The 12810-nt window shown below is 47.6% G+C and overlaps 1 protein-coding gene across 3 annotated transcripts in view; it reads left to right on the plus strand.

Moving 5' to 3' along the window:
- The window catches only part of LOC119175641 (WW domain-containing adapter protein with coiled-coil), a 239138-nt gene that overhangs the window by 216889 nt on the left and 9439 nt on the right, over nucleotides 1-12810 (plus strand). For all 3 annotated transcript variants that reach the window (XM_037426555.2, XM_037426557.2, XM_037426556.2), the window contains one exon: nucleotides 11039-11123. In XM_037426555.2, coding sequence (XP_037282452.1) covers nucleotides 11039-11114 — 76 coding nt within the window. In that variant the 3' untranslated portion in view covers nucleotides 11115-11123. The remainder of the gene's footprint in view (nucleotides 1-11038; nucleotides 11124-12810) is intronic.

Genomic DNA, 12810 nt, shown 5'->3' on the forward strand with positions numbered 1-12810 from the left:
CCGAACGCCTCACGCGTCGTAACCTTCAGACGACGATCTCCTTTAGCCATTCGGGCAGGGAAGGTGACACCTCACCACACGCTGTCGAGCGAGCGGCCGAACAAGCGTAAACAGCGGCGCGATAAAACCACAGAGATATACAAACACAGCGAAACGCGAGAGAGGCAACCGGCGACGGCTCCGAGGCAGAGCGCGCGAAAAACAACCCGCTCGCTGCTAGACCAATAGGAGCGAAGCGCGCGGGGGGTGTGCGCGCTTTGGCCAATCAGCGGCGCTAACGCGTCCTCCAGGAATGACGCGATAGCGTCAGTTCCAGCCCACCGACGCCATTTTGAAAGGGCGCAAAATGCGCACAAAGAAAACAGCTTTCAAACAAATCTAAGATGGCGGCTCCCGGCCACCGCGTTCGCACGTGGCGACGGCGCGAATTTCGAACATTTTGGGCCGATTTTTTCCAATTTCACGTCCACCTTGGGTCACATAAGCGCGCTTTTTTATTATTTCCCAATAAAATTGAACTTTTAGACTTCGCGGAGGGATTCTTGAATGTTTAAACATCGCGAAAATGCACTTTTCCAAAAATCGACTTTTTTGCTATTTTTTGCCGTTTTAAGACCCGCGTCTCCCCTTAATGCACTTCAATATGCACAGCTTGCATTTCAGGCAGACTTAGCTGCAAAGAAGTCCGTTATTGGACGTTGATGCATCTTCCTGATGCGAACGATGGCTGGCTCAGCTGCGGCCGCAATGTTCAAGCCATCTTCGCCACTCTCGTGAGGGCCGAAGTAGCGGCGCAGTACGTGCACCGCGTCTAATGCCTTCGACGCCGTCGGCACGTTTGTCTCCTGTTTGTCGACAGAGTCATCGTCACTGGTTTCGTTCCGATCACTGACAGCGCGCACAATATCGTCATCCAGGAGCTGCTCCGTTGCCACCATTTCCGAGTCCGCACTCACATAGTCGCAAAACGACTCGCTGTCAGGCGCGACACCGGCGCCACGAAATGCCGTCCATGATGCAGCGACTTCGTCCGATGTGGCAAAACCGTCCGGCACAGTGGGCTCGTCTGATGGCTTATCGCTGGCGTCTGGTGCGGCGGCAAATGAGGCGTGTAGAAAGCAGTTTGCGATCGTGGTCGCCGTCACACTCATCCACGCCGCCTGAAGCATTTCGAGCGCAGCGTACAGGTCAACATCGGTGTCTCGCTTCATCCTCATGTTGAGCAGGAGCTTGTCTATCACACGCTTGCGGTAACCGGCCTTCAGCGACATAATCACGCCTTGGTCAAGCGGCTGTATTTTTGCTGTGCAGTTGGCAGGAAGGAACAGCAGCTCGATGTTTTGAAGCACGGCAGCGGTATGATGGGCGGTGCAGTTATCTAAAACAAGGCACACCTTGCGGTTCGCCTTTGCCAGCTTCTCGTCCCATTCGCAAAGCCATTTTGAAAAAATCTCCCTGGTCATCCAGGCTTTGCGATTGGCTACATACTTGACCGGGAGCTGCCTCTTCCCCTTAAAGCAGCGAGGGGATGCACTTTTGCCAATTACGAAAATTGGCAGCTTCTCAGAGCCAGTCATGTTTGCACAAAGTAGCGCAGTGATCAGCAGCTTACTTTGTTTGCCGCCATGGCACGGCTCGCCTTTGAGGGCTAACGTCTTGTGCGGCAACATCTTGAAGAAGAGAGCGGTTTCGTCCGCGTTAAAAATATCCTCCACGCTGTATTTTTCTAGCAGCCGCAAGATGTTTTCTTTCGCCCACTTGGTAGCCTCTGCTTCGTCGACAGATTGCGATTCGCCGCAGACCGCTCTCCCGACAATGTCGGGGCGCTCCTTGAAGCGTTGGAGCCAACCCGAACTTGCTACGAAGTTGTCATAGCCCATGATGCAGGCAAAGTCTCGCTTTTCTTTGCAGCAAGGCGCCGCTCACCGGCAGATTCACGGCCCGCGTGTCCAAGAACCATTTAAAAACGGCCCTTTCGACCGCTTCAAAGGCAGGTGCCCTCATCCTCCTAGCGCTTCCTTTTGCGCCACGTGCAACAGCGTCGATGATGGACTCCTGCTTGCTCAAGATGGTTGACAGTATGCTCGTCGATACGCCAAAGTCTCTTGCCACATTGCCTTTCTTGGTCCCCGATTCGACGGCTTTTATCATAGCCGCCTTCTGATCTAGCGTTATGCGCTTTCGCTTCCTGCCTGGTGCATTCATGTTGCTGGAATCACGAGCGCAGCACGATAAAAGATAAGGCAGAAGCGGTCGAAAAAGAGAAGAAACACGCACGCAAAAGCAATGCGGCTCACGTCGGCGAGCAACAACACTTGCAGAGAAAGTGACTGTGAAGAGGAAGGGGCAGAAAGGGCGCTCTTTTGCGCTGCCCTCTAGGAACTGGTTACTCAAGGGGAAGGGGGTATGTAAGATTATGAAGCGCGTCTCAGCACCATGAGAAAGGGGAGAGGGAGAACATAAAGAAGACACAAAAGAAAAGACAAGGGCGAGACGTTCGCGAAGCTGCTGAGCGCTCCGCTGTCGGTGGTAGCCAAGCGCCGCACGTGCAGGGACCTCTCCTCCAGAAACAGCGCGTGCCGTCTGCTTTGCACGCGTTGCTGGAGGGCGCGTGGTGGGAGTTTTGAACTGCTAAATACAGTTCTCGCGTTGAGCGCCGTCTCAAATTTGCGTTGTGCACTGTCGTGACATCAGCTAAAAATTTTACTTCCTAACAAAATTCGTTCGTTATATCCCATAACAGGCAAATTTTGCCTCGTTAAAACGAGGTTTTGAATACATTGGTTTGTATGGGGACATTCATGGGGAATTAGGATTTGCTCGTTATATCCATTATTTCGTTATAGCCCATCTCGTTATAACGAGTTTTAACTGTATACACCCGCACGCTGCGCCACCTGACCTATAAATAGCCGCATGCTCATGCTGACATCTTCATTGCGATCAAGGGACCCGTACGAGGCCCGAAACGTCAATGCTTGTTTTCTTTCATTTTTACCTTGGCGAGTGCAAGTTTATTGCACAATTATGTTCGCTTGCCAGATGATGGTTCGTAAAACGCTTGATTATATTATTACAGTGAAGGACTGGCTATAATGCGCTTTTTTCTGACTCTCATTTCCTCTCCCTTAGGACTCCAATGTATAGGCATACCGCTTATTTTTTGCTGTCCCCCCCCCCCCCCCTCCAAGATGAAAAGCCAAAAAGTGGAAGTGGTGTGCCAGTTGCGCCATTCTGCACCAATCTGACCTGTTGCGCTAAGCTGCACATAAATGTCACTTTGCGCATACAACACAAAGCAACACGAATTTGATACACAAAGGACGCAGCCACATCCATATCCCGTGTAGTTCGGTGATGACGTATTTCATTTCATACAAGGTGCTCACATCATGCGTGAACATAATATCATGAACAAAATGCATTAATCTTGTTATGGTAGCATTTTTTGTGAACTTCATTATGCAACTTTTTTTTTTTTTAAGCAGCAAAGGTGCAAGTCAAACAAACTATGAAGACGGCAGTGGTATTTCCAAAAACTCGTTTCGGCATTGCCGAGCAACCGCCGAGCACAGCATGCGCTCTGCTATGAAGACTGTCAAGTCATAAAAACAACAGAAACAAAATCAGTTTTATCACAAGGCTGAAGTACCCTATTTACTCGAGTGTAACGCGAGAGGTGACTTTTCAGTGCTGGAGAAGAAAAAAAACACAAATGTGACGCGAGTAGGGGGGGGTGGAGAATACCTTTATTTGCTGTACATGGTAGTGGCAAAGGCATCCCAGTTTCTAAATATGAAGTGAGTTTTGTTGATTTGTCGCTTTCATCGCCATCATCGCCGGCAGTCGAGCCCTCTTGGTCATTTTCTTCCTCTCAGATGAGGTCATCCTCTGTGCCATCCATATAGTTCGATATGCAGCACTTTTTAAACGCGCGAACTATCATGTTGTGCAGCAGGCCGTACCAAGCTGCGGACACCCACTCAGCATTCTTCGCGGTGCCAGGTCGCTTTATCCTACCCGTAGTTGTCAAAGCCCAATCTTCTCGCATCCATTCTCCGTACAGCTGCCGCATTCTATCCTTAAATGGTTTGTTGAGGCAGACGTCTGATGGCTGCAGCACGGACGTTATTCCTCCAGGAATAACGGTGAGCTGAGTCTGAGTTTCTCGCATCAGCTTCTTCACTTCGGGCGTCAGGTGACCGCGAAATGAGTTGAGAACTAGGATGGAGGTGGGGTGGAGGAGCGCACCTGGCCGTCAGCACCACGCAGTCTTGACCCAGTCAAGCATAAGTGGTAACTGGGGTGTTTATCCAACCTTCTTCTTGGCAGCGGACAATCACATTCCTGGAGAACACCTCCTTCGGGATGGTTTTGCGTCGTAAAATGATGTATGGCTGCAACTTGCGCCTATTCGCCAAGCAGGTTAGCATCACGGTTAGGCGTGTCTTCTCGTTGCCTGTTGTCCTTATGCGAACTTGGGGGGGCACCTGTGTCGCTGACAGTCCTTCACATTGACATGTCCAAGCAAACGGGAGTCTGGTTCGTGTTGCCAACGTGCCCCAATGGCATTTGCGACGAGCGGCGCAGGTCGAGCACATAGCGCTGAAACTCCACTAGTTTTGCTTCGCAAACTGCTGGTAGCGTCTGCCTCATCGGCATTGTTCGTCGGAGCGAAAATCCATTTCTTCGCGTGAACTTTCGTGCCAATCCACGTAAAGCCTTGCAGTTCTCCTGAGGGATTCTCATCTCTCGAGCTACGTCTCGGGCTTTCCACTGAATCAGCTCAACGTTGACCCCCAAGAGGCGATTTCGCTGCTCCACTTTTTTTTTTTTTCGAGTTTTGTGTGACGGTCACAACAAGGTCCACGGAAGCTTTTTCGGCCGGCCTCACCCTTGAGGTGCGCTTCACGCTGGTGCCTCCACCCACGGATGGTAGATTCCGCCGCATCTAGCCGTCAAGCCGCATCTAGCCGTCAAGCAGCGGCTGAGTTGTCGATTTTCTCAGCCATCAGTATTGCACTTCTTTTAAAGCGGGCTTCGTACTGCACTCGTCGCGCTGCCATTTGCTCGAGCTGAAGTCACGAAAGCACAAAGGAAATGAACCGTCCACAAAGCACGACGCCATGTGCATGTCGCAAACAATAAGATTGGATTCGATTCGATTCGATTTTGTCAGCACAAGGTTGAAAGATTGCTAGGTTTGTCGTAGCCATTTTAAGGGGGGACGTGGGTTCTAAAATTTTTTTTTTAATTTTTTGCTCAATCTTAACCAAACTTCATTACCTAAGCTAGTTTTTCATGCTGATTTCAAATATCTAATTTGTTTCTTAATATTCCAAGTGGTTTAGAAAATATGAAGGTCTGAACCTTAATTAATTGCGTACTTCTTACGGGACTTCTTGGCAACTTATTCTTTTCAAATTCAAAAAGTGAATGCATAATCCCAATGCTGGAGACTTGCTGTAGGGGGTGATGCTATTTTTATCCATTTGAAGGCATTTTATAAGCAAGAAAACGGAAGAACACTTATGGTCACTATATTACAATAAATTTCTCTCACTAAAATCTTCAATGGTAATTTTTGAAGTGATGCTAGAGAAATAGAAATAGCATCACCCCCTAGATCATGTCAAGACGAATAAAATGATACCAACTTTGTCGCATTCACTCAAGTTTAACAGGAAAAAAACCCCGTAAAGCTGAATGCAATGTACGAAAACATCGAACTGAGAAAAACGCGTTTAAAGTTCCTAGCAACATTAACTTATGTTAAAGTGAAGCTACAACGATATTAATGACATCATTCTGAAGCTGTATAATATAGGATAAATGGCCATGCTAAATTTCACTATACGCACCCAGAATACTGCTCACAGCTTGTTCTAGAACTATAAAATAGTCATTGACTCAGCATGAGAATTATTATTTTTTTACTTTGTGGTCGTTCCAGTGCCTTGCAAGTGAAAGGAACACAAAATATCATGTAATAATGTTCTCCTTGGATAGACAATAGATTTACACAATGTTTAGGTCGAAAACTAAGAATATTTATTTTTGCAAAAATTCTCACTATTTGCCATCATGACTGTTTACAGCAGACCAGGGCTGTAAGCAGAGTCCCCTGCTGGCTTGTGATGCTTTGAAAGTCTTTCCTTTATTGAACTGCTGTCGAGATGCGCTCTTCGCGATTTTTGCAGCCTGCCCTTGTCCTTCTCAAGGCTGCGACGCACCAAGTTATTGCCAGCGCTGTAGCCCAGCTTCTCGGCAATTTCCACGTTGCTCTTGGTTGTGCCTTGGTTGAAGCGGCTGATGGCTTCGGCAACTGCCCTTTCAATGCTCCACAAGGATGCATGCTGAGTTTTGGGGGCCTGCTGCCAAATCATAGCGTGCAGGCTCTCACTTGGCTTCTGGGTAATCCCATCGCTGCACCTTTCCAAGAGGGCATTGTCGCTCAGCTGCCTAAACACAGGCTCCAATGCCTCAGTTACGAAATCAGGCAGGCTGTCCTTGTGTGGGGGCGGCTTCTCATTTTTCGCAAGAGCTCTCTGAAATTTGCACCAGGATTCAGGGCCTTCAGGGCAAAGGTCATGCTTTGGTGCCTTGTCAGTTGAAGACATGTGGTTCAAAGTTGCTAGAACAGCCTTCTGCATACCTGGAACACCGTTCCTGTGGCTTCTCAATACGTAGCCATAGTATGAGGTGATTTTCATCTTTTGTTGCGTAAGTCTGCCCTTTCCACCAAGTGAGCCACCTTGAGCTTTTTTTTTTCTCTACAAGGGTACGTAAGGCAGCTCTCATATGCTTGTGTACATGATTTATGCAGTCCTTTTTGGCCACCTTTATGAAGCCGTACACCCCTTTTTCTGTGAGTGCATGGAATGTCCTGCTGTCGCCGTCCGACAGCATTGTCGTATAACGAAGCTTGTGCTTTTCAAGTGTCTGCTCAAACAAGCGTAGTGCTGCCTCCACTTTCATCTGGGCAGCATTGCAATCAACATTCCTCTAGCACAGAGGGGCATCCTGAATGAGCCAGGCAGAATGTCCTGCTTCTCTTTCCTTGGGTCCTGTGGTGCAAGCCAGGCAAAAGTTCGATAGCACGATATGGTCCATTACAAGGCCACTATACATCTCAACAATGCAGCCAACACATATATGCGAGCTATGTCCACGCGAAAGCCAGGTGCCGTCATAAATGACGTCCACATTTCTGGGCGCGTTGCCGAACTCCGCATAGAGCTCCTTGACGCGAGCATTGCTCGCCGCTTCGCATTCGGCAGCAGTCGCACAGCAGGCTTCTTTCATTATATTCATGTTGCTTTGGTAACTCTGGTGGTGAACCCCTCGATGCGAAATATTCATCCTGGCGAAGAAGTCTGATAGAGCCGTTGCCCCCTTGCCGATACTGTTGACGGCCTTCATGGCACGCATATTAACTTCAAACGGCCTTATTTTGGCGTCGGTCTCGTCGGCTATACGTGGGGACGAAAAACGCTCTTCGCGAAAGTCACAACTGCCGCACGTCACTATGAGCTTCGAACACAGCCCGTACTCTTTCTTGGCCTTTAAAATAGTGACGCTTCTGTCACCGCATTCTGGGCACGCGACAAGTCCAAATAACGAGCGTATCGCTGCCAGATCAACAATAACAAATTCTGTCCCGTTTTCTTTGCCACCATCCTCCAGATCAATATCTAGTAACCCGAACTTACGTTCCGTCGCGCACTGCGATGGGAGTGATGCCTTCAAGCCCGCTGCATTTCTCGCACACTCAGCAAACTCGTCCGCTGAATAAAATGCCATATCAATGCGGTCTAGGATGCTGCTGGAAGTGCAAGATGGTGATCCAACGACGACACAATCCGATGAGGTGCTGCTGCAAGGCACAGGAGAGTGCACCGCTTCGGACACAAGCGGCCGCAGCTGCGCGCTGTCGTCTAAATACGCCACTTCGGCGGCATCGGGCGAAATCGGCTGCACGTTGTCGGCTGCTTTCCTCTGGCGGGCGTTCCACGGGCGCCTCCGTTTCTTGCCGTATGTTTGGCGCGACTTTTTCTTTAGACGAGCATCTCCAATCATGCCGGCAAAAGACGGAAAGTCAGTGTGTCGGTCGCGTAGCGCAAGCAGGCATGTGAAGGAAGCAGACAAACAACGTGCGCGAACGGGAACCGGCGGCCGACGAACAATATACAAAAAAAAGCGCAGGCAACTTTGGCCGCATCAGCCAATGGGAAGCGAGGAACAGGGGGCTCACCTGGTGCGCGCGCTCCGGCCAATCAGCGGCCCGGAAGGGGGCTCCGGAAAGGGGCGAGGGTAGCTGTTCTGTTTAAGCGATGCCATTTTGAAGGGTGGGAAAAATGCGCACAGAGGAATCAGCTTCAAAACAAGCCCAAGGTGGCGGCGATCAGCCGACTGCCTCGGCGGCGGCGCGCGCGGGAAGTTTGAACGAATTTGACATGCCGTGGGTTGTTTTGCGGCTCCCGTGGCAACTTCATAATCAATTTTAATTCATTTGCTGATCGAATTCAGCGTTCACAATTTGAGGACACGTGCTTATAGGTCTAAAAATCTCAAATATCGCATTTTCTCAAAATCGACTTTTTGGCCATTTTTCACCAGCCTAAGACCCGCGTCCCCCCTTAAGGAATCAGTGGGGTGGCACTGCCAAGGCACAATTTGAGGTGTTTTAATTATAATGCGCACCCCCAAATCACGTCAAAGAAATTTTGGAAAAAACTCACGTTAGATTCGAGTAAATACGATAGTGAATGCAATAGCGACAAATTGCAATGTTATACGTAGTTAGGCTAGCAGCTAACTGTTTTGTATCCGATCTCACATAACTACAAAACGCTGGTGTAAGAGAAAGCAGTCACTCCAGGAAGAGATGCTCTTTTCGCCCAGTCTCTTCACGTCGAAAGCGCAGCACTTGGAAGGGTATACGAGCCAGTCGCTGATCACTGTCGAGATAGCACACGCACGACCGTGCCCTTATAATCAGAGTTCCTGCTCGAATGAAACCCCTCTCTCTCAATTTTTCTTCATGCTCATTCAAGACGGACGGCACACTTCCTTTCTGCTTGGGCATTCCACGGCAAGTCTCAAAATGTGGTGAGATGTTATCGCATGCGCCTTCCAATTGATGAAGATAGGCCGTCTCGTTTGATCCTGGCTTGAGCAGCACTTGTCGACCCCGCTCGTGCGCTTTTACCCGCAGGTGAAACATACAATCTTGTCAACTTTCCCTTCAGGTGAAAATTTGTAACTGAGAATTCCAACTGGTTTCAACTGGTGTAAAGAACAAATTTCTAGTTGGAAATGCATTCCCAGTTGGCAACTGGGACGAGTTGCCAATTCCCCGTTGCCTACTGGGACCAGTTGGGAAATGATTCCTAATTGACAACTGGGAACAGTTGCTAATTCCCAGTTGGCTACTGGGACTAGTTAGGAATCTCCCAAGGATTCACTTCGACGGTAGATTTGGGCTCGTAATAAAAAAAGGGGTTGACAAGGAACTAACCAACGACTGCGTCGTTTGTCAACGGCACTTCGAGGCAACGTTTATACAAGGAACTTATCGTCATATCATAAGTGGTGAGGCAGTTTGAATTCCACGTGATCGGCCGCTGCTAGCAGAGGACGCCGTATTACAATGTTTCCGGATGTGCCAAAATACTTCACGAAAAAAACACCAACTAGAAGAAAGGAGAGAAACCTGTGTGAACAAGGTGAGTCCCCGATTCACCTTGTTCACACAGGAACCGCAGCGAAGACGCGATGTTGCCTCACCAGATAAGGCACAGTTGGCACTGAACAGCGCACATTGATTTTATCTGCTGGCTGCGGTATAGAATCGAACACAGCTGGAAAGTATGAGTCTTTTGTTGGCTCGTACTTTTCTTCTAAGTGCAGCCTCACTTTTGTAAGCAAGGGTCCTTGCACACACAGCAAGTATCCATGAAAGCTCTTGCAAAAGCAACAGTCAGGAAAAAAGCGTGGCGTTTCAGTTAAACGCTTTATAAGGCATGCAAACACTCGCCGTCGTCTGATAGCTCCTAATAGTTTTTTTTTTTTTTTCACCGTGTTGAACTTTTTTTGCCATGCTCAACTTGTGCATGATCATGTAGAAAAATGAAATGTTTTTGCAGGACCGGCTGGATGCATCATGCGAGATTTTTTTTTACACTGCCAGAAACGCTTTCTGAATATTCTTAGTGGCAGTAAAATGTTCAAAATGCGGCGTCGTGACATGCACAATATATAAACGTTCAGGGAATGTAGCCCCATTCGAAACATTCAAATTTTTACTTTGGGGTTTAACATCCTGAAACCACCATATGATTATGAGAAACGCCATAGTAAAGGGCGTCAAGAATTTTGATCACCTGGGCCCGGGTTCTTTATCGTTCACATAAATCTCGGCACACGGGCTTCAAGCATATTTGCTTCCGTCTTGGCGTCGCCATTGCTATGCAAACTATTTGCAAAAAAAATAAAAAAGATGGAGTTGGGCGTTGTCAGAGTGGATGGACGCCAAGGGGCAGTGACGTCGAGGACTGCTGAGTTGTGTCGTGGGAATGAAAGGCAGAATTATCTTAGCAAGCTAGACTCTGAGAGGTATCCTGAAAGCACTTCTTTGCTACGGCTTTTGTGTGTAGTAGTTGCTTATTTTGAATGCTTTGCCAATGTTGTGTGTATCTTGCATATAGGCTCTGCTGGAAGTGCAGATTCTGAAAAAAAAAAATTTTTAATATTTGTTAACAGGGTTTGTGTACAACTTCAGCCGTCAAGTGTACTTGCCTTCTTTGAGGCTGAAAAGGCAGAAGACAAGCCCACTTGACAGCTTCAGCCGCACACAACCCCATTTACGGTTTTTTCCCCTTCCTCTTGTGGTTTTTTTATTTTACTTTTGGATTGCCAGCCTTTGAAGTCATTCATCATGACTTCGCACAGGAAGGCATGAATGCAATCAAGTTGTAGTACTGTGAAAACCCAGAAATACGCTTGGCAGTATAGTTGAGGTTTGTTTTCTTTGCAGGTCCCTATTTTTACGACAACTTATTAAGGAGCTGGAAGAGCTGAAAAGCCAGGTGAACTTTATGTCTGACTCATAGTGAGTTTAGGTAAGTTGATTCTTTAATCATGAGCTTCAGTGATTTGGCTATATACTCTAGTTGTGTAACCTTTGTGCCAGGGGCAGCTGCTCTGCTATAGTTTCCTTGTGCACTCTCGTTGCCCAGGAGCAAGCATATTCGAAACAGAGTGCATAAGTTCTCATCCTGTCTGACCCCCTGAAGGACCTCGCATGTCATGAATGCCTTCCTAGCCCAATAAAACAAATCCTGATGCTGCCCCTGCTCTGTGCTACAAAGTGCACTACAAATCTGTGCAGTATGCATCGTGCGGTAGTCATTTCACTTTTGCAGCTGCTGAGTACATGTTTGCATTAAATAAGTGTGTATGAATACCAAGTAGCTTACGAACCAAATACTAAATCAGACTAAAAGAGTACTGACACAAAATATTAGTCAACTCCTATGAACATGCATATGTAATCTACCAAATTTCAACAGAAAATATAGCTTGGAAGCTAACTGCACTACGCAACATTGAAGTCATCTAAGCTGTCACCACTGTGGCTGAGCGCATCGGGCACTTTTTCCTTGTTTTCCTTGTTTTGATTTTTTTTTTTTGCAGATATACTTTTTTTATTGCGCTGTTTACCAGCTGGCAACGCAAAATATCACTTTTCACAATCGGCAAAGGGCTTGGACTATAGCCACATCCTAGTAATCAAATGCGTGCAGTAAGCGACCTATGATTTTTTGATGGGCACAAATTCAATTAACTGTTTATAGTACTTGTTGCCCCTGGATCCTAGCATCGAGACTCATAGTCAAGATGTGAGAGCATAAAAAATTGACCACCTCCCCGAAGGAACCCTGATGGGATGCGAAGCAGCTGGGGTGCGCACGACGTTGACCCAATTGAAACGGGCGTCAATGCGGGTTCTGGAAGAATTGTTTGAAGCGAAACTTGATGTAGCCATTACTCAAGTAAACACCTTTTTTTTTTTTAACGCAGACACTGGAGGCGACTTGGGTTTCGTGTAAGTTTCATCACAGATAAACAAGATTTTGTCGAGCGTCCGCAGCAGCCGTATGGACGCAGCCTGCTAGCCATTTTCAGTTGCAGGCCGCGCCTGTACAGCTGCTGCGGATGCGCAACTAGATCTTTCTAGTGTTCCCAATCGATGTGTGGTCGAGCGTTGCGGGCAGAGAAGCCGGCAGCTGCTGTGGGTGAGGGCAAGAGTGACGTCAATTCGCTGCTGCGACTTGACTTACTTGGCACCGCTCCAAGCTTGCGGCAAGGGGGTTTGTGCAAACGCATGGAACAGCGTTACACGGCTAGTCAAAAAGCTGCTTTGCATCTAAAAAAGTTCCTGTACGGACTCTATTCGGGATGTGACCAGGTTGTATCAACTAGACTATGCTTGTAGACTGTTCTCATGTGTCATATGTCTTTTAGGTTATATAGTATCTACAATAGCCCAAATCTTTAACTATCAAGTGCGAGTGGCAATTTTTGCTGCATTTATTCACTGTATGACTGAATTATGTTCCAAACAGGATGATGGCACATGCATGTCTACATACCACGTGCCCACAAAACAATTTTCTGGAACTTCATTCCATCATGTAGAGCTGACAGGCGAAAAATCGCTGCTGCGCACGATACTTAAAGATTTGGGCGAGTGTACAGAATGCCTTTGATTATTTTTCTTCCTTTATTCATTTTATTTTTATCTTT

The sequence above is a fragment of the Rhipicephalus microplus genome, chromosome X (assembly GCF_043290135.1).
Source record: "Rhipicephalus microplus isolate Deutch F79 chromosome X, USDA_Rmic, whole genome shotgun sequence".
NCBI lineage: Eukaryota > Metazoa > Arthropoda > Arachnida > Ixodida > Ixodidae > Rhipicephalus > Rhipicephalus microplus.